Genomic DNA, 21,697 nt, shown 5'->3' on the forward strand with positions numbered 1-21,697 from the left:
TCTTCTTTTACATGGCAGATTTGTTATAACTTACAAGTTCACTATGAACTTCTAGAAAACAACAAAAATTGAGAAAGGAAGGTATTCGAATTTAGTATGTCTTTAAACATTAAAAAGAGAAGTAACGTTCAACTACAAGTTAGTTGATAAGTTTACTATGAACTTTAAATCTTGACATGATGAAACCAAAAATTCTTCACATTACTAACAATAGTTAACAAATAAAGTCAAATTCAAATAATATGTTTCTCTTGTATATGAGTGGTTCGTGCAAAGTCATTTGAAACCATGATATATATATATATATATATATATTAGAAATGATATTTTGACTACTCTAATGTACGGGAAGGGAGATCGAATTCGGATGTAAGGGGTCCAGCACAATACATTGGACAACTAACCAAATCCATATGTGAGATAACCAAATTTGTTTTAGGGTCCAAAACACCATGACTATTTCACCTTTGTTTTTAAAACCATGAGTTATTCAAATATGATAGGCCTAGTCAGGACCAAATGCCCCTGAAACGTAAGAAAAAGTCCATAGTCATCAAGGACAATGCAAACCAAGTCCAGAGAAAGCCCACGGTCATCAAACCTTACGCAACCCACTGGCCCAGAACAAGTCATTTTAACATCGTTGATTTATGAATCCATAATCTATCCGACGGCTAGAAATCGAGGAGTCACAATATACCATTGGAAAGTTGCCAGCTGGGCAAGGAAAACAATCTCCTGTCCGGAGATCTCCAAACGCGTCAATACCGCATCTCCCACCAAACACAAAGTTCTTTGCTCTTGCTTCCCGTCAACGGATTTCTCTCGCCAATACTCGTATTGAGTTGGCTTCGATTCGTCTACTTCTTCTATGTGAAGGTCAGTGGTAATCTCTGCCCTAAGTTTTGTTCATATATTTGATCGGAATATTGAATTGATTTCTTTTTCATTTGTCTCTGCATTTTTTTTGGATTGTAATTAGCAGATTCTGAGAATCGATCGAGAAAGTTTCAAATTCATATTAAAAAATATGCCTTTGGCTTCTCGTATTAAGATTTTAAGAGATCCAGGGGGTATTGAATCGTTATGTATGAAACATGAAATGTTGAGACTAAATCTTTTACGTTCATGATCAAGAAGAAGGGCCAAAGAATTATGTTTTATAGAAATTTGTTATGAATTAGAAATTATTCATGCATTTTTTTACAATTTTGGTTGGGTTTTAAATCGTTGTTGTGCTTTGGCTGGAATTATGAATAGACTTCATCTTCTAATTGAAAAAAAAATTCGTGCAAACCCAGTGTAATTGGGGCTTTCCTGTATATAACGATGCTTATGAGTTGTGTTTAAGGTAATTGAGATGTTGCAGTGGCTGGTTTTGATTTAATGTATGGACTAATTTATTTAGGCTCTTCCAGGGATGGCAAGTGGGTTCGGGGAATCAACGAGCAGGCCATCCCAAGGGCCTTCTTTCTCCAGCAGCAACAATAACAACAGTGATGCTGGTAATTTTGAATGCAATATCTGCTTCGACTTGGCCCAAGACCCCATTGTCACCCTATGTGGCCATCTCTTCTGCTGGCCTTGCCTTTACAAATGGCTCCACATTCACTCCCACTCTCAGGAATGCCCTGTTTGCAAAGCCCTCATAAAGGAGGAGAATTTGGTGCCCTTATATGGTAGGGGAAAGACATCAACTGACCCAAGATCGAAGGCAATACCTGGTATTAATATCCCAAACCGTCCAGCAGGACAAAGACCTGAAACAGCTCCTCCACCAGAACCAAACCATTTTCCCCCACGTGGGTTTGGATTCATGGGAGGCTTGGGGGGTTTGGGAGGTTTTGCACCCATTGCCACCACAAGGTTTGGGAATTTCACCTTTTCCGCGGCTTTTGGTGGCCTTATCCCATCTCTCTTAAATTTTCAGCTACATGGGTTTCCTGATGCTGCAATGTATGGTGCAACTGCTGGATTTCCTCATGGGTTCTCAAATTCATTTCATGGCGGCCATCCACATAGATACCATCTTCACAGGGCTACAGGTCAACGACAACAAGATTATTTCCTGAAGAGGTTGTTTTTATTTGTTGTTATTTGTGCACTTGTGGCTCTTATGTGGCAATAGATTGAATATGCTATCAGTTTCAATTTGCTAAGTTGCTAACTAATATTTAGGGCGTGGTCAACCTCGTGGTAAAGTGTTCATATTTTACTATTACAAGTCATGTTGTAGAGTTTTTTACGTGTCACTGTCATCAGAATGGCAATTGTGGTTTACTTGACATGATAGTTATTGTTTGTTTGACATGATAATTGTGGTTTGCTGGATTATTAGCGAACTTCACATGCAATGTATGACATTACTTTGTATTCTTGAATGGTATGAAGTTCTCCTAAATCTCATGATACTTTTATCTCCTGAATCCGATGTATACTGTCCATACCCAAATCTCCTGCATAAGGATGACTGCGATGAGTCCTGTTTTCAAATCTTAAAGTTGTGTTTTCAGTTAAGCAATGGCCTGCATGAGTGGTAGATCTGATTGTCATGGAATGCGTACCATTTTTGACATGTTTTTTTTATAAGTTCACACAAGTATACAAGAATACAAAGCAATTATTATTTTGTGGTCAGAAGAATACAAAGCAGTTAGATATGCATCAATCTTGTCTAAAGATGCATTGTTTATTTGCAACATAAGTGTTCAAACGGTTTTTCTGTCGAGCTTTTTGTTTGTCTTCTGATTGATAATGGATACGTACTGCCTGCCTGTGGCCCCTTTTTATAGCTCTTGATTTGCTTCCTTCAATTATTTATCGACATTACTTGTCGCCATTGAGCTATATGTGTGAGCATGAGGATTGAATTGATCACTTGTCGTCGGGCTAAAAAAACTTCTCGATGAGCATGAGCAAGCTCTTGTAATTTATCTTAGGCCATCTCTAATCCTCCTCTAAACAGTTTCCCAAGTTCAAATTGGTTGTTTGGGGCTCCTCTCCTCAAGTTTGATTCATCACTGAAATACTCTTGTCAAAATTTGGCTTTTACCTCTACCATATGCTTTTGTTAGAAAAGAGAAAAAGGAAAGAGTTATGCATTAAGTATTTAGATTTATTTCCATGATCCATCCAAACTTGCCTCTAAAATAAACGATTTTTTATACTTTAATGTGATAAGAGGCTGGTTGGGCATATATACTTGCAGTGTGACAGAATGCTATTGAAAAACGCCAATACAACACCACCTCAAAGGAGAGGCAAAAGTGGCACTGGCTTGGCCTAATTTGCCTCAACGAATTGACTTGTAAATTGTCTTCTCTTCTCTTCTTCACAGCAAGTTAGGCACACACAGCTAATAAATAAAAATAAACTAAACTAGTTTGCATAGAGCTTCTCTTTTAAATAAAAAAAGTAGTGTCGAGTTCATGAGGTTGTATAGGTTAGGTTTCCAAAAAGTAGATAAAATTATTAGGAGGCGTGAAAGTCACCTCTCAATATTAAAAGGTTTGACTTTGAATCTTTGAACGTACCCACCACCATGACCATGGAGGGTGTTCTCCTCTCCTGCACGCGAAACACGACTGTAATCTACTGTATACTACTACTACTACTACTAGGGTATGTATATGCATCAGCCACCGACAAATACAAATTGTATGCACTTTGAAGTTCGTGCACTTTGATGATCCATCATCCATGGATGAGGAGGAGAGGAGATGACTTTCGAGCATGTACTATTATATTTAAAACAAATTAACACTAATAATTATTATTATTATTTTATACTAATCAAGCGCAAATTTCATAAGGATTCGAAATTGTAAAATTAATTGATGCAATAATTATATAGTTGGTTAATTAATTCTGTGCATGCAATATTATGCAAATCCCAATCCCTAGTGCCTATATCTTTAGATAGAGGAGAAGCATTAGCATGTGCATGGTGAAGTTCATTTAAGCTTCCTTTTATGACGACCATGACCCACGCACGTTTTGGGTTGTCGGTGACTGTGTGACCACTCAAACTGTTTAATGTATACATTTATAATCAAAATATCTCAACCTGCCTATAATTTCATCTCTGTTCATTCCGTTCTCCATTGTTTTTAGCGCAACTTAACTATTTTCATGCGTTGTTCTTGAAAATGGAGATCATTGAGAAAGATGAAGAAAACCTTCGTGATATGAAATTGAAGAACATGGATGAGAGTTGTTTATGACATCATCATTTATGGTTAATCTTAAATAATTTCCTCCAAATACCAAAACATAAGAATCATGATAACGATGCTTTGGATATTGACTTTTGGGTATATTGGTAATGATGACATCGTGTGACGGTGATGTTCACCATAGGAAATAAATTGTTTAATTCTTTTGGGTTTTGTTGCTTTTATTCTTATTTGAGTAATAAAATCAGATGAAGTGTACCAAGCGTGTTCTAACGAATCTGGAGAACGAATTTTGAACGTTTCTTCCTAATTTCTGCTCACAAATGCCTTACTAATTCTGATCTAACCTGCAAAATGAGGGGAACATTTGTTTAACATGATTTAGCTGCGAAGAAGAATTAAAAGAAGAAGGAAAATCAATTATTGAGTATCTGTTAAGGAAAGTCCGAGTAGAAATTTACTTAATGACACGTATAATCCACAAAATTAAACACTAATAATATGTGTTGCTAACGATGGTCCAACAATTAAGTAGGTTTATAATTGGAAGGGGAAAGTTGGCATCTACGACCACATCACATAATTAATTAGTTTAATACAATTGAGCTTTGCCTGACTCTTTTAGCACATGATATGATTGTGTTTGTGACATAAAATATTTTATCATCGTCTCCTCTCCTCTGGTCTGGAATGGAGTATTTTAGGAGAAAACTTGGTAACCAAGTATGAACTTGTCTTTGTTCGTTTCCTTTGAATTTTTATGTGCCTCTCTCTGTCTCTCTCTCATTTGGTTTGCTCAAAAATAGTTTTCCCGACTGCGATACATCAACGCTTTGAGACAAAGAGAGATATCGTCCTATTATTATTGTATAGACCATCAAATAAAAGTGAGAAAAATGAGAAAAATATTTTTGATGAGAAAGATTAATTGTTACGAATCCATGAGGAAGCATCCACGACCATGCGATTTGACAGACAGAAAGCTTCAATTCAAGACGTGTACAAAAGCTGTGGGGCCCCAATGAAGAAAAACAAAGGGTGAGAAATGATCCGATCTATTCAATTCAATCATTCCCAGCCTTTGCATCTCTCTACGCCGCCCTTTTACTTTTTCTTATGTGCATAATCATATATGAGTAATGATTTATTTACATTCCTGATGATAATTTATTTTCTTATTATTCTTTGTTTGTCAAGACTCAAGACATATGTTGGATAATCATATCTTACGACTCAATTTGTTTATGGGCCAAATAAGTCAGACATTTTCTAGGTCCTACTTACTTATATTACGAGTTAGTTTTTGGTGAACTGTCCGTAGTCAGTCAATAATAGTATAATAATAAATAAATAAATAAATAAAAAGAGGCAATCAGTCTTTATAAAATCTCTAAAAAGCTACTAAATCAATTCTAATTCTAATTTGGTATGAACAAAGAATAACCAACTTGGCAATTTCAAAATAGAAAATTTACCTACTCGTACGAATTTGAATCCACTTACCTACTACTAATGTAATTCTTGCTATGAATCCATAACAAACTAGAGAAGAATATCGGCTAACGAAAAAAGGCATTGATTTGCAAACTAGTGGTCTTAAATTCGAACACCTTGGTAATATATATGTATGAGAAATCCCCTCCTTCTTATAGTTTATAATATTACTTGTGTTTTTTTAATAAATAAATAAAAAAGGGACATTGAACTAGAAAGAAAGAGATGCATTGCATCATCATTCATCATAGCTAATAGCTATAGCCTAAATGTGAACTCAACAACTCCCTCTTCCCATAATATTCTTCACTAAAGAGCCTAAGCCCCTCCTTTCCCATGCCCTGCACACGCTGCACCCCATCCAGCTATTCATTCCAATTCTCCTCTCTTTATTTATCTTTATATTTCAAAAAACAAAAAAAAAGTTACATAGAATACAAAAGCGTGTTGTTTAAAGTTTAAACCCCCTGCCCATATATAAAGCTCAAGCTATCCCAATATATACAGATCTCACTCTCTCCCTCACTTCCCTTTTCAAACTATGCCCATGCCTACCCCTCAGCCACCACCACTCCTCCCCCTCCTCCTCCTCTTTGCCTTCCTCATCCTCCTACTTCCCGCTCCCTCAGTCTCTGCTACCACCACAACCACATCCAATGCCACCACCACCACCACCACCCAACAATTTAGGGAGGCCCCTCAATTCTACAACTCCCCAGACTGCCCTTCCATCACCTCCCTCCACCACGACGACGTGGACCCCGACGAATCAGACGATGACCACATGATGATCTGCTCCTATCAAGCCGTCCATGTGGCAATGACACTAGACACCGCCTACATCCGCGGCTCCATGGCCGCCATCCTCTCCGTCCTCCAACACTCCTCCTGCCCCCAGAACGCCGTCTTCCACTTCGTTGCTTCAGCCACCGCCAACGCCTCCCTACTCCGCGATACAATCTCCTCCTCCTTCCCTTACCTGAAATTCCGAATCTACCCCTTCGACGACTCACACGTCTCCGGCCTCATCTCCATCTCCATCCGCTCCGCCCTAGACTGTCCCCTCAACTACGCCCGCAGCTACCTCGCCGACCTCCTCCCCCTCTGCGTACGACGCGTCGTCTACCTCGACTCCGACCTCATCCTAGTCGACGACATTGCTAAGCTCGCCGCCACCCCCCTCGGCCCCTCTTCCGTCCTCGCCGCCCCTGAGTACTGCAACGCCAACTTCACTACCTATTTTACCCCTGCCTTCTGGTCCAACCCCTCCCTCTCCCTCACCTTCGCCGACCGCAAGGCCTGCTACTTCAACACCGGCGTTATGGTCATCGACCTCGACCGCTGGAGAGGCGGCGACTACACCACGAAGATCGAGGAGTGGATGGAGTTGCAGAAGCGGATGAGAATCTACGAGCTCGGCTCGCTACCACCGTTTCTTCTGGTGTTCGCCGGGAACATAGCGCCGGTGGAGCATAGGTGGAACCAGCACGGGCTGGGAGGTGACAACTTCAGAGGGCTTTGCAGAGATCTGCATCCTGGTTCGGTGAGTTTGTTGCATTGGAGCGGGAAGGGGAAGCCATGGGCGAGGCTCGAGGCCAACAGGCCTTGCCCTCTGGATGCTCTCTGGGCTCCTTATGATCTCTTGGAAACGCCATTTGTTTTGGATTCATAAAAGTGTGGAACAAAACGGTGCGTTATGGGTTTGAGATGTGAAGCCGCCGCAGACTGTGAATTGTGCGTCGTTGTTGGATGATGAGCTCGCTCGCTCGTAATGATCAGTCTTCGCTTGGAAATTCGATTGAAGAAGGGCGGTGGAAGGAAACATAATTGAATTGTATGTAGATGATGATACAGGTACATCTGGAAAATATGTATAAAAAAAAAAGACAGATGATATATACTCAAAAAGTAATAAAAATGAAATAAGTCATGAATTTTGTCACCAATAAAAGTGTGATATATAATGCGTAATTGTATCATATTCGTCTGTAATTCATGCATAGCTAAAAAGATCTGTCTTAATTCACGATATTTTGATTTCAATTAGTAAATCAATATTGTTATTCAGTTTTTGTTCAATATGAGTCTCTTTACGCAGGTGGTGGAGAAAGTGATATGAAGTGAGATTTCAATTTTCCCGCTAAGCTAAACTGTATGTGATTATAACTATAAACGAGTATTTGATTTAATGACATTTATCTCCACTTAGTTAAACTTAAAAGAGGTTTGAAGTTCGACTCATACGAGACAAAGATGGTAGTGTTGTTGTAATCGATAGAATTACATTCAGTTAGTAAGTGAATCAGTCATAGTGAAGACTCGAGATTAATGTCTTATTATGGAATCATTTTCAAACTGCATTAAATGCAGTCTTTGAAGTTTTTTATTCAAAGGTTGTAAATATTGTCCATTTTTTTATTGGGTGGGTTTGCTTGGAATGAACGTATCAGCTGGAAAGACATTTGCCAGCTTATTTGTCTCTTTAACTAAGTAACAAAAAAAAGGTCGGTTGAGTACGTAGAAACGTACTCTAAGTCTATCTAGAGGCATTGAGTCAGTGTTAATCAAATCATCAGTGAACAAGTTTCTTTCTATTCTACCAACAAACTTATGCATTCCCATTCCCATTCCCATTCCCTTCACTTACGATTTGTACAAAGTTTGACTCAATAAAAAGGCCAACCTATGGCTATGAGGTTCTTCATTCCAAGCCTTCCCTTCCATTGGCAGAGGGAGAGAAAAAAAGTTGCACGGAACCAAAACTTACCCAACTGCTTGTCAGTATGCAGTGCAGGCAGCCACAAAAGGATGACATTTTTCTTTTGCTTACCCTACTAGGGCCTATCCCTGAACCTTTCAGCTACAATCGCAAGTTGGAGTTGAAGAAAGAAATGACTCCATTAATAATAGTGTCTTTGAATAAGAAAACAAATGAATAAATTACATATTCAAAAAAGTAATGAGAGATTCACTATTATACCCAATATAAGAGCCCAAATTATATATAAAAAAATCATATATAAAATGAACTTTAGAAACACACCCACAACCCATTTACAACATAACAAAAAGGCTTTCAACTTCTTTTAAATTACAAAATTGCCATTGATTTCTTAAAACAAACTCAATCCCAAAACCTCATAAAAAAATCCAAAACACTCAATAGGGTATCAAAGTAATTTAATAAGCAAAATTAAATTCAATATGGCCAACTATCAATTTTTGGGTTTTTTTTATAGTTTGTTTATATAAATTAAATGATGTAGGGTTTATCTATAGTATTAGTGCTATAAATTAGTATATAATTAAATATCTCAAAAGTAATTGTCATCCATCGTGGCTTCAACTATTTTATATATAGCTTCTAGTCGAATAGATCATTCAAATGCGAATGCTTGCCAACCTGTTAGTTTTCTATTTTAAATTCTACAAGTATATATTTATTCGAGACAAATGATATAGAGTGTCGGTGGAAGAGGCAAAACGACAAGGAAGAAGGTCCCAACCCGTAACTAAGAGTAAGACCAAGAAAATCAACACGCGGCAGCATGCTTTTATATTCAAGAGGTTAAAAATTTGTACGGCACTTTCCCATTCTAGCCGGATGAAGAAGAAGAAGAAGAAGATCGTACTCATGTGGGTCCCACGTATTTTTAGGTACTGTTTTACAATTAACGACTCCCCCTTCTCTGTCTCTGCTCCGGCCAAAGCACACAAATTTATATAAAACGGAGATAACATTGTTATTTTCGACCAATCACGTTATGTTAAGTGGTAAAATTATTACTTGTGGTATAGTATGATTGGCCGAGACGGTCCCGTTCTCTTGGACCCCTGTAGTACAAGGAGTTCGTGGTCACTCACCTTTGGATCTAATCTAAGGGTGTAGAAAAACTGATTTAAAAATTCATATAAATATTTATATTATTTTACTTACCCAAAATATGTTTTCTGAAAAAAGATAAAAAGAAAAAGAAGAAGAAGAACACGTTTCTTATTTGTTATGTCGCTCATGAACATCCATGATTGTTCACAGCCTCCTCCATCCAAAAGGGTGACCAACCGATCATTAAACATCCATGATTACTCAAAACTAGAGCCCAAATCGACAACACTTTCGCAGTCGAAGATCAACAAGTCTTGATCTTGGGCGGTCTCTGAGGGCGTATCTCTCGTACCCAAATCGATAAATTGATTGCTGAGTTCATCTTTTGATGATTGTCAGAAGAGAAAGCTGTAAAACCATGAGATTTATTCCCATTGATGAAAACAAAGGACAATCAACCTTGAACACTGCTGCACACCATTGCAATCAAACCCGGAAGAAAACTACAACAGTAGAAGAAAATCTATTGTGGTTTACTATCTGTAACCGAGGAAAATAGTATCTGAAAACTAAAGATGAATATGTATGAGAGTTTCGTGGATGTTCAATGACACGTTGGTCACACTTTTTGGAATCGGCGACGCTAGGTTGTGTAATTGAAGCCGCACCTACCTCCACTGCGATGGCAGAATCTGAGGAGTAGGGCAGCGGCTACAAGCTTCTTTAGATTAGATCCAAGGATGAGTGACCACAAACTCCTTATACCACAAGGGTCCAGGAGAACGGGACTGTTGTCCGAGAATAACAAACATTGTTATCCCCGTTACACACAAGTGTTTCTCCTGCCAAAGAGTTGTCGTGTCGATCCTCTACGCTTTCTATTTCTTTCCATTTGCCTGTCTGTTTTCTTTTGTTATACTAATTTGTTTTTAGTAAATAATTTTCTTTTAATACGCGTTTTCAATTATAGGAATAATTAAGGGATGTCCTCAACTAAATATTCTGTAGTAGGTGTTTACTAAATCTGCAACCAAATAATTCAGGCTGATTTCTTCCAACCAAAGATACAAGATGCGAGGCATGATTATAACTTAAAAAATAAAATACAAGGTAAGTATATATATATATATATATATATATATATATATTCCTCTGTTTATTATTAATTAATCATATGTCCGCGATAGATAGATTAATCTACCGACCATGATCATCACAACAACCCTGGACTTGGAGAATACTCCTGTTCTACTCTTTAAATATATATATATATATATATATAAGAGTTATCATTGACTTTCGTAATTCTTCTTAAGTACTTGTTTCAATTATTTTTAGAAGGAATTAGTTAACACGATCCAGCATTACTGATAAGATGGAGAACATGAATGAAGTATCCATCTCGCAGGCTCAAAGCCTTGCGTTTTTGGACCACCACTTTTCGCTTATGACAACAACTTGGGCAATTAAAAAATGATGCTTGATTTTAAGTCTGCGGTGCAAGTATGGTGAAGTGGTCTTCATCCACGGTGGTACCTAATAAGTTTATAATAGACGTTTCATAAATAGCTATATAGCGACATTTCATATAAAGATTGGATGTCATTATTAATCCGACTAATAAACGCCCCTCCATGAATGTCACTTGTATTAAACACACAAAATTTAAAAACAACTACACAAAAAAGAAAGCTGAAAGCCTTGGTAGGGCTTCAGTGCTAAGTGGGATGACCTGAAAATACACTGCTGCCCTGGTTGCTGGTGAACTTTATATCCTTCTTCACATGTAGGTGTTTCCATGTTTCTACGCAGAGCTCAGCTGAATGCTGATGTTGGAAATGGACATCGCATATTCTTTGTGCCTGCCTGCCTGTCAATTATGGAGGTGCCTGTAAGTCTACGTTTTTATTAACACGACGCATACCTCCTACCAAGTAATAAATAAAAAGATGTGACATGACTTTCTCTTATCTTTTTCTCTTTTTGTTGGAGAGGGAAAGCTTGTTGTTGCTATTAGGTGTCTGTCCTGGATTTGATGTCGATAATCTTAATTTAATCAACAAAATTAAAGTAAGGAGGGACAATGATGTCATGTTAAACCCATTCATGAAGTCAGTGGGAACTCCAGTCTACTAAAATAATAATTGTGTTTTTAAAGTCCACATGAAGGAGGCCCAGTTTACTAAAAATTGAATTGATTGAAGGATCTCTTGAGTGGACTAAATGTAGATGTGCAGAAAGAATGTGAACATCAGAAAAAGATATCAATGTACTTCCACATTTAACTCAGATGTGTTCTGAGAACGCACTCATAGCTTCAGACATGTAATGTGTTTCAGGGAGGTCCTTTAATATTTGAAGACTAGAATCCCAATGAGAAAAAACCAAGAGAAGAGAAGAGAAGAGAAGAGAAGAGAGCCAACCCCTTCCGGTAAAGTTTACGGAAAAGCCTCTGTGCTCGATCCAAATTTCCTCAGTTGGACAAGCCATTTTTAAGACCATTTGATTCAACGGAAAAGAGAGAGCTTTCGCAATCGTTCAATATGTTTTTGTAAAGTGACTGTATGTTAACCAATGGTCTCTGTGAAATTAGTAGGAGCCAAGTGAGTCATATTTTGCGTTTGCGACTTTGGTCCCACATCGGAGACATCCAGAAGTAGCGAAGCAGCTGGGCGTATAAAACTGAATGAGGTGTTAGGTTCCAACTCATACCTTTTTCGGCCTTTTGGCTAAGATCAAGTGTAGTATCTGTTCTTATCAGTTTAATATCTGATACGTGGGCCAATGGTCCACACGATATTAAATTAACTTCTTTAAGGGGAGAGCCCACTACAGTAGCTTGCTATTGGGGTTCTCGCGCGTCGCCTAAGCGTTGCACTACAGCATGGGCCTGGCGCACCCCACCAAATCCAGTTTATATTTTTATTTGGGCCTTCAATCTCTTAACAAAGAAAGTAGAAAAAGAAACCGTGTGTGAAAATGTGAAGTCAGCATAAGCTCTGACAAGCGCATGAGCATCGCAAACCATAGGCTGAATAATTTTTCTTGCCAAGACAGACAATTGATTCAAATACGGTTTGGGTTGGTCATACATTTGAGCTCTAGACTATATATATGAACAAGAGTTTTTCTATTTAAACCCCACACTTCTCTTTGTTGACCTCAATACTTAAATCATTAAGCTGTTAAGTTTTATTTTTTGTAAAAAGACAAAAAATGTCATCCAACGTAATACTTAACCATAGTACATCTATACACACACCCCATTGGGAACAAGTTCAAGTGCACGGCTCAATATCCCACCGTGCACCACCCCTCCTACTCCCCACGGCCTTGCCCATCAAATCCAGAGGATTGTAACCAGCTAATATATCGCCATGGTTCAACTGCTTAAACAACGAGAAATTGGGATTTTAGGGTTTTGGTTGGTGAATTGATTTAAGTTTTGGGAGATTGATAAAATGGGAAATTGGGAAACACCCCGAACTGCTAGGCATGGAGCTTCCATATCCCTTAACGGGGGTTTTGAGCTGCATCCCAATTGAAAAACTCAAGGGAAAGAACATAGTCCTGCTTAAATCTTTAGCAGTATATGTTTCACTCTGAAAGCAATTAGACCATTAGACAAGGAATTGAGCTTAGCCCAGTCAGAGTGAATTAGATGGCTGTTTGCAACATTAACAAAATCAAGTTCCTGCCCCTTGGGTTCATGAATTGTTCTTTGGGGTATAGGAGGTGGGTTCCAATTCCTTTTTCCAAATTTCCCAGAAATTGTGGGGTTTGTAAAGGTGGATTCTTTTGCAATTGAATTGGGCAAACTACAAAATTAACGAAATACGAACTTAATAAGTTATTAAATCAATCCTAGGGTTAAGTGGGGTGTGTGTAAATTAATACTTAATTTGAGGGTAGTTTTGGGAAGATAGTGGGGTTTTCTTAGAAATTGTGAATATTTGAATTAGAAGTTTGGGTGAACTTAGAACATTGGGTGAGCAAAGAGAAGTGTGGGGTTTAAATAGAAAAACTCTATGAACAATTATACAATTAAGACTTGAGGTTTGGCCTGAACTTTTGGTGCTTTGAAGCCAGTTTTTGAAAAACCTTAAGCAGAATCAAGGTGGTTGGTGTGAGTGGTTCGGCACTCTCATTCCTTAAGAGAGGTTAGGGGCTGCTCTTGTATGGAGTCACCACTTTGGCCAACACTTTACCCCTTATGGGCCGACCCGGTGTGAGCGGGGATTAGTCTGAGTTATTGTTAAGGCTTAAAGGTGCCACCTATAGTTGGGGCCCATCCAGGACCACCTCGTGGTTCAGACAAAAAAAAAAAAAAAAAAAAACCTAAGCAGGGTTTAGCTTCAGTTTTCGGAGAACGGTGTTAAGGAGTTGGTCGGAGAACTCGAAGGACAGCTTTTTAAGGGCATCGTACAGTTGGAACTAAACTTTTCTTCTTACTATTGTAACGAAAAATAATAATAACTTTAACAAGCCAATGCACTGTGTGGTGTTTCTAAGCAGACCATGAACTTGTGAAATGGATGGAAAAGAGAATAATGATCGTAGGGAAAAGAGAACGCTTCATATCTTGCGTGTTTTTTCGTCCCATATCGCCAGCATCATAAAACAGGGAAGCTTGCATGCCATATAAAAACGAAAACGTGTTGGTGAACAAAGCATACCTTTCTCGGCCTTTTGGCTAAGATCAAGTGTAGTATCTGTTCTTATCAGTTTAATATCTGATATGTGGGCCATCGGCCCACACGATATTAAATTAATTTCTTCAAGGGAAGGACCCATCACAGTAGCTTGCTATTGGGGTCTTCGCGCGTCGCCTCTGCGTTGCACTACAGCAATGGCCTGGCGCACCCTCCAACTCCAGTTCAAACTTCTGTCAATGTTAATATTCAATTTGACTATTGGTGAGAGAAATCAGTCATGTTCCCCGCAGGCCAATTTAGATGTTGCCGCAAGTGGCTGAGAGAGTGGCAAGTCACAAGTGATTACGTAAATGTTATTTATTTTAACAAAGAATTTCGAGGTTGCTTCGCCTCATCTAAACAAAGCTTGCATATAAATCAGCTTAGTCCATAGCTTTATAAAACCCATTGCAAAAGTAAGTCAATCTCGCAAGTGTCACCCAATTGCTATGCTGATGACTCGTGAGAAACTACACTGAAGTTTCATGTAACCCAACTTTCCAACTTACATTTACTAGGCAACTTCTTCAACTTGTTTTCCACTTGACAACTTGTTGTCAATATATATATTATATATGTCCTACTAGGCTATATATATGTCCTACTAGGCTCTAGCAGGCTATAGCTATAGCTGTAACGTTTTATTTATCAACCCTTTGTTTCTCCTATACAATTTGCAAAAAATGAAAATCATGCACAGGGAATCCAAGCTCTCCAAATGGTTCTCTAATAGCGAGAATTTCAAACTAACACTCCCTTTCCTTCGTTCAAAACCCAAAACCCAGAGCCCTTGTCCTACTCAAAATCAAAACAGTAGCATCGCAAAAGATGACGAGCTTGCAAAGGTTTTTGATCATTTTGACACCAACAGAGACGGAAAGATCTCGTGTGACGAGCTTCAGGCTTACTTCATGTCGATAGGGGAATCCATGTCCAATGCAGAGGCTCAGAGTGTGATCAACGAATTTGATAACGATGGTGACAACTTATTGGAGTTTGAAGACTTTGTGAAATTGATGGGGAGGGAGGGTGATGCCAATGATGATCTTAAAAGGGCTTTTGAGATGTTTGAAGTTGATAAAGGCTGTGGGTGCATAACACCAAAAGGGTTGCAGAACATGTTCAATCGGCTAGGTGAAGCCAGATCCTATGATGAGTGTGTGTCCATGATTGGAGTCTTTGATCTCGACGGAAATGGAGTCCTTGATTTTAATGAATTTCTCAAGATGATGATTTCAACTTAAAATGAATTTCTCAAGATATGGCCGTTTGTGTGTCCTGTCCGGTGAGTGTGTGGTGGGGAATTAGTACTTTCTTGAGTTGAAGTTGTTTGACTTTCATGTGTTTTGTCGTGTAAGTAAAGCCATGTTAAGCTTCTCGTGCAAAACTAGTTCTTCTCAACATAATGACATACTATTATATTACTGCGAATACCATTTCCACGAGTAACGTTTTCTTTTCCAGACATGCTTATATTCTCAAACTGTAAATCTCGCGTGATTGCATTTTATGTACGATTCTCTGGCATCAAAAGTAGAGAATGAAAATTCTGTAGAGACATTGTGAGACAGGAAAAAGATTATAAATCAAATCATTAAATTGATTCATGGCATTACAGCCACAATCACAAAAATCAGCTAATACTATGTAGTCAATACCTATGCACTTTGGCCTTGGGTTCTAATATGAAAGGCAAAGTTGTAATTATGTGAAAGAGACGGGCCTCCAAAAAAAATTCAAGGATTCAGTCCTCAATAAGGAAACGTCCCGGTCATTTTAATATGGTCTAAGGTACTTCGAAGCCCATATTTCTGCACTGCCTGTTGACCAGCCCGGAATCCATCTCCATATACTGGGGACATGTCTGATTCGACCTGGTGTTTAAAGAACCCACCGAGCTTCATCTCAAACTGAGATCTTGTACCCTTCTTCGATGCCGAGGAAGCGGAGGAAGACGAGGTTGATGCCACATTGCTGCCTGAGCCAGATATAAGCTCGGCCTCTAGCCACATGTAAGCTAGAACCTGACAGATACCCTCTTCAACAGCTTGACTAAGAGGTCGGTAACCTTCAACAAGTATTAATAATCTAGTCATTAATTTGCACCTTGATGTCATGTTTCATCTGCAATTCCTTTGAGAAGGAGAAAAGAAAAGGAACTAAACAAACATATAAATGGATCCATCTAAATAGCACCTTTAAGCCGCAGCCATGCATGCATCATCTCATGTGCTAGAATAGACCCAGTCAGCAACCTGTAAGCAGAGGTTTCCAGTCATGCAACAGATTCAGCCATGAATTACAATTGTAGAACTAAGACAGCCACGAAGGTCTTAGTCAACATCCTTTTCTCATTTTATACATAAAAATAAAGTTCGCAAAATTTCATCATACATGAGGTGTAGATATCTGTCTGGGCCATGCCACACAAAACAAAAACTATAGATAGAAATCATACCTTGGAAGCCCATACAAGATTAGAATTGCAGTCACCTCACAGCGACGAGTTAGCTTGTATGGCTCTGTTACCATTTCCATGGCATGGTTTCCTCCCCCAAACCGTGGCCGCTTTGAAATCTGGTGGTTCTCAGATAAATATTTAGATAAGTTGCTAACGAACGAGAAAATACCTTATCAAAACTCAACCATTGTAGAAATCGAAAAGAATATATTCGCAAAACTCTTACCGTGCTAATAGTCTGTTCTTCAGAAAGGCAAAGGCCTCTGGTCTCAGGCATGTGATAATGGCCCTGAAAATGACAAAAAGTTTATCAAAGTCAGACGTAATTTGTAAAGCTTAAGAGTAAAAACTACGACAACAGCAGATGGGTAGTTTTGTAAGGGTCCAAATAACAATTTGTGATCCACTTCTACACGTACTCCTCTGTAATTTGTAAATCAAAGCAGATTCTTTAAAGAGACGTAAAAAGGTATCAGAGACAAGTGAAAAAAGGTCACTAATTAACATGTCTGACTTCCCAATTATAACCGTGGAAAACTGTCCTACTTATCATACTAAGTAGATATTGTTTTAACTAATTGCCCTTACATTTCTTTCTCCTTCTCTTGCTTCATTTAACGCTTGTCTTTCAACCAAGAGTAACGGAACTTGCTGCTCCAATTTCATATTTAAACCTTCATAAAATTCCTGTATATCAAGATACAGGGGTTGGCATTCACTGGTATCCATGATTGCAGAGTCCAGACACTCTAGACAGAGTTTCCGACCATCATTAAGGGGCACATATTTTGTGTCCTGTGGCTGCATTTAATGAACATAGACATCTTGTTACCTTTCGACCCCCAAAAAAAAAGAAGACATCTTGTTACCAACTCTTTTGCTTTGCTAGTCCTTTTTTCTTTTAAAACAATCTGGCCAGTCATATTTCATTGCAGAATTGCAGTAAAGTAATTTATTCTGACTGACCTCCATTCGCTCACAGCTGCAGCACCGAGGAGTAGTATCGTGTTCATGAGAAGGGCAGTATTTCTGGACCCAAAATGGATGTGCCCTATATTCAATAAGACCAGCAGTGTTGGTTGGAATCTGTCAAAAGATATATATTACAAAAACGAAGACCAACCTAACAATGAACCATACAATCGAAGAAAAAAGATATTAGATTATAATCAATGGAATATTGTCTTGATATTGCGATACTTACAAAGTGCTTGCAAACATCACATTTTGGATGGTAGCTCTCCTTATAGCAAGATTTATGGTAAGGGTAATGCCCAGATGTAGAAAACTGCATTAGATGAAATATATGTAAGCTAATATGGACGACCAAAAGTTAACTTGCAAAAGTACCATTGCAAAAGCTAATATGTTCAAATTCACATCCACAAACCAGACCAAATAATAGGAAGTAATTTTTGCACCTCATAATCAGAAATTGGTAGGTTGCATGCACGACAGCGGAAACATTCTGGATGCCAAACTGCATTCAGGCAATTCAAATATCGTCCAAAACCAATCTCAGCATTGCAACCAGCACAAATCCTACCACAAAGAATGAATATGGTAAATCAACAATGGTCAAATAAGGAAAATAATGTGAAGTTGCAGATTATTGATGCATCAACAGGCAGCTTGGTGTTCAGTGTGGTTGATGCAGAGAAAAACAACTAGAATTTCAAAACTTACATCCTTTAACACTGAATAAATTGATAAGATTTCAAATGTCATAAACTAACATCACATCAACTCAAGTTTCTGACCCAAAAAAAAAATTTCTTTTTTTGTCATTCTCAAACACAGTGATTTGAAAATGCCATCATCGTACACAATCAGGTCAAGCAAAAGAAATAAAAAACTACAAAGTAACGGAAGCATAAAAGAATGATTCAGGGTACAAAACAGAGAGGGTAAGGACTGAGAATACTAAGGAGCATCAAGAAAATATGTGAAATGAGATTGCTTCATACAATTACAAGTTATAGTTTCAAAGACCATTCTATACATCCATGGGGTAATCAAGCACTAAGCAACAACAAGGAATAATGAAATGAACTAGCACCAAAGTTGACAATATAGTTTTCCATCATATAATCATATACCTGGATCCCATTGGGTAGTACATGGGGATAGGTTGATATGTATTTCCATTTCCATATCTGGGAGGAGGGATAGGTTGATATGTATTTCCATTTCCATATTGGGGAGGAGTGATAGGTTGATATGTATTTCCATTTCCATATTGGGGAGGAGTGCTAGGTTGATATGTATTTCCATTTCCATGTTGGGGAGGAGACTCCACATTCAGACTTTCTTGTAGGGCTCTGGCAAGTTGTTCATCTTCTTCCAACTGAGAATCAAAACCTATCCACGAATATGAAATTCTTATTAATTCATATTGTATCATTTGACATTACAAGGACAGACATAATGCATCAATAGCTCTGCCACGACATGGAAGCCAAACCCACCGTCATGCAATGTATAATTCAAAATGCCACTGCACAAATTTTGGTATGTTTTCTAGACTCCGAATGGTAAGAATAATTTCATTTTATCGGCAACTGTATGCAATCAAAATACCATAACAATATAAAAACAGTGACTAAAGATGTAATGCCTAAAAGAGCACACAAGAAGGAATATACAACATGAAAACATTTACAATAGCATCCGTACGAAAAATCACTCACCAACCACAATTTTTCCTTTTTGATTTTCTTCTAAAAGAGATAGTGCAATAGCACGGTCTATATCTTCATTCTCGTTTTCTGACCAGACCTCCTACATTGAAGTTCCCACGACAAACTATTAAGGGAGTTCAAGCATACCAATGAAGATTAAAAAAGGCTGAGATTTCCCAACTAAGGCTATCAATACACTTTTATATGCATACATACAAGAGTGTTAGTTGTGTTACAAATACTAAGAAGTGGTAGAAGTTATTACCCCGGAACAAGAAGGTCCACAGTTATTTGGATCCTCTCCATAATTCTCATGACAATGCTCTTCCGATAACTTGTGGCTGGAGCCTTTAAAAATCTTGCTAAGCCAACCCATAACGTTTAATGTCATCTGCTCATAGTCAATTAAGTTTTTTACTGCACATGAAGCAACCATCTAAGTCAATGCATTATCAACAACGAAAACAACAGATGCAGTACAAGTTCAACATATTTCCGATTAGTCTGAGTAAATTCCATAACCTTCAAACGTAGTATGGGAAAAAAAAAACATAGAGAAGAAAATTCATGCTGAACATTTACATCTGGAAAAGAAAATTATGTGTGAGAATGAATACAAATGAAAACAGCACGCCTGGGTTAACACGCCTGTGTTTTACAGATGTTGCATGGACAACCCAATTCAAATAACAGGGTAATCAATGCCATTGCATTTATTTTCAATAAACATATCAAAACAAATTAAAACTGGCAAGGCAATTCACCCACCAGGCATTATGGCACCCCCTATAATGTTCCAGCTACAACTTCGAAATTCGAAATTTAAGGTTTGTCAAGTCAATTATGACTAAACATCCACACATAAAGAGAAGAGAGAGACACAGAGAGAGAGGAGAGGGAGAGATTCTTCCAGGTCAACATGCCCACTAATCTGATCACATATAAACGTTTAATCTCAGGTAAAAGGAAAAGGCAGAGAATCAAATAGTGGAGAAGTGACTCACCTCTAAAAAATCAAGGGACTCCAAGAATGGTGAAAGCTAGCAGAGCAGACCCAGATCAGATAAGATCCCAACTCGATCAAAAGCAACATTCTTTTACAGGTCATCAGAAAAATTTACATATATAAACTCCATTCACACCCTTTTCCCTTCTCTCTTTCTTTCTTGGGTAAATAAATAATCAATTCGAGAAGGAAAAGAAAAGCAATCCTTTACTCTTTAAATTCAGAGCAGAATATGGCAGAGGCAGGAAAGATCTCAAGGAAAATTGGAAGAAGAAAATTCAATATCACTTAGATACAGGATTATTCATGTGTTGAAAGGAAATTCCCAACAAAATATAAACAGGAGAAGAAATAAACAAAGAATGGAGGAGGACATGAACTGTACGCAATTTCAAAGTCAAAATATTGAAAACCCAAGTGTAAAAACTCCAACTTTATTTGACTTTTGTCTTAACCCAAAAGGGATTGACGAATGTTCATCAAACCCAGTTGGGCAAAGCTCATAATTTGCTTATTTTTATCCGAAGGCTCTTTTAACTCTTCCACCTGAAGGCCCCAAAAGAAAGGTTTTTGAGGAATCGTAAAGAAAAAAAAAACTGTCTTTTAAAAAATTAGAAAAACAAAAACAAAGAAAGGAAAAAAGAAACAGTAAAAATAAAAGTTGGGCAATGGCTTGTTTGCTTTTGGCTGGCTGGCGTCGTGTGGAGGAAGCGAGCGGACGTGGGTTTAAAGTTTAAACTAAACTACGTAATAAAACAGCTGAAAAGCTGGATTTTCTGAAGATATTTTTGAGAACGAAAATGTGTCAAAGCGGAAAAAGTGGTAGGAATCCGAAAAAAGGAGGTGAATTGTTTGCTTGGATAAAAGATTCCATACCTCACCTACCCATTAAGGCAGTACTAGCAGGAAAAATGAAAAATAAAATCAATTACTTTTTTTTTTTGGTAAATACCATGAGGTGTCTCAACACCCCGAAAGTGAGATTAATCCCCATTCAAGGTTCGGCTTGTCTTTGGCTACAAAGTGCTTCTAACGAGTTTCGAACCCCTGCCATTGAGGCACCAGGTAGCTCATCAACTGAAAAATCAATTACTTTTTTGCAACCGGAAAATATAAAAATTAGTCAACAGTGTAAGTGGTGTCACAAATTGATTATTTGCTACAAATATATATATTCTTATTTTTTATCTAACGTTTGTGTCAATCAAACGATGTAATGTATTAAAAGCTCAATGACAAAGGATATTAATTGCTCGTGATTTCTTTTGTACGTTTGAGCCATTAATTGAAGGCCAAGTCATGTATGTTATCCGCGTCTCGCCATTACTTAAATCTAATAGCTGAGTAATGCTATTTGGAC

The 21,697-nt window shown here is 38.0% G+C and overlaps 3 protein-coding genes, 2 non-coding genes and 1 pseudogene across 9 annotated transcripts; 5 read left to right on the top strand and 1 right to left on the bottom strand.

Moving 5' to 3' along the window:
- Nucleotides 1–721: 721 nt before the first annotated feature.
- On the top strand, nucleotides 722–2,381 carry LOC110762615 (RING/U-box superfamily protein). Of its 2 annotated transcripts, none has more exons than XM_021965265.2 (2): nucleotides 722–879; nucleotides 1,419–2,381. In XM_021965265.2, exon 2 carries the CDS (start codon nucleotides 1,421–1,423, stop codon nucleotides 2,126–2,128), a length of 708 nt encoding a protein of 235 aa, XP_021820957.2. In that variant the 5' UTR covers nucleotides 722–879; nucleotides 1,419–1,420; the 3' UTR covers nucleotides 2,129–2,381. The 2 variants fall into 2 exon arrangements, with proteins under 2 accessions (XP_021820957.2, XP_021820958.1); XM_021965266.2 differs by having other exon boundaries at nucleotides 730–879; nucleotides 1,409–2,381.
- A 3,771-nt stretch (nucleotides 2,382–6,152) lies between these two features.
- PARVUS (Nucleotide-diphospho-sugar transferases superfamily protein) lies at nucleotides 6,153–7,748 on the top strand. The gene has a single exon (XM_021965263.2). It carries the CDS (start codon nucleotides 6,211–6,213, stop codon nucleotides 7,339–7,341), a length of 1,131 nt encoding a protein of 376 aa, XP_021820955.1. The 5' UTR covers nucleotides 6,153–6,210; the 3' UTR covers nucleotides 7,342–7,748.
- A 4,455-nt stretch (nucleotides 7,749–12,203) lies between these two features.
- LOC148297935 (U2 spliceosomal RNA) lies at nucleotides 12,204–12,399 on the top strand. The gene has a single exon (XR_015833173.1). It is a non-coding gene; the product is annotated as a U2 spliceosomal RNA (small nuclear RNA).
- A 1,768-nt stretch (nucleotides 12,400–14,167) lies between these two features.
- On the top strand, nucleotides 14,168–14,363 carry LOC148297936 (U2 spliceosomal RNA). Its single transcript, XR_015833365.1, has one exon. It is a non-coding gene; the product is annotated as a U2 spliceosomal RNA (small nuclear RNA).
- Nucleotides 14,364–14,598: 235 nt separating this feature from the next.
- LOC110762642 (putative calcium-binding protein CML41 pseudogene) lies at nucleotides 14,599–15,662 on the top strand (annotated as a pseudogene).
- Nucleotides 15,663–15,755: 93 nt separating this feature from the next.
- On the bottom strand, nucleotides 15,756–20,937 carry DA1. 4 transcript variants are annotated; one of them, XM_088246785.1, is made up of 13 exons: nucleotides 20,336–20,921; nucleotides 20,100–20,262; nucleotides 19,597–19,748; nucleotides 19,341–19,431; nucleotides 18,750–19,011; nucleotides 18,072–18,192; nucleotides 17,855–17,938; nucleotides 17,617–17,736; nucleotides 17,239–17,451; nucleotides 16,877–16,939; nucleotides 16,648–16,766; nucleotides 16,386–16,444; nucleotides 15,756–16,257 (listed from the first exon to the last, which is right to left on the bottom strand). In XM_088246785.1, exons 2-13 carry the CDS (start codon nucleotides 20,104–20,106, stop codon nucleotides 15,941–15,943), a joined length of 1,608 nt encoding a protein of 535 aa, XP_088102911.1. In that variant the 5' UTR covers nucleotides 20,107–20,262; nucleotides 20,336–20,921; the 3' UTR covers nucleotides 15,756–15,940. The 4 variants fall into 4 exon arrangements, with proteins under 4 accessions (XP_088102911.1, XP_088102912.1, XP_088102913.1 ...); XM_088246786.1 differs by lacking the exon at nucleotides 17,239–17,451 and having other exon boundaries at nucleotides 20,336–20,937; XM_088246787.1 differs by lacking the exon at nucleotides 20,100–20,262 and having other exon boundaries at nucleotides 20,355–20,931.
- Nucleotides 20,938–21,697: the final 760 nt, after the last annotated feature.

Source organism: Prunus avium, chromosome 1 (assembly GCF_965620075.1).
Source record: "Prunus avium chromosome 1, drPruAviu1.hap1.1, whole genome shotgun sequence".
Lineage (NCBI taxonomy): Eukaryota > Viridiplantae > Streptophyta > Magnoliopsida > Rosales > Rosaceae > Prunus > Prunus avium.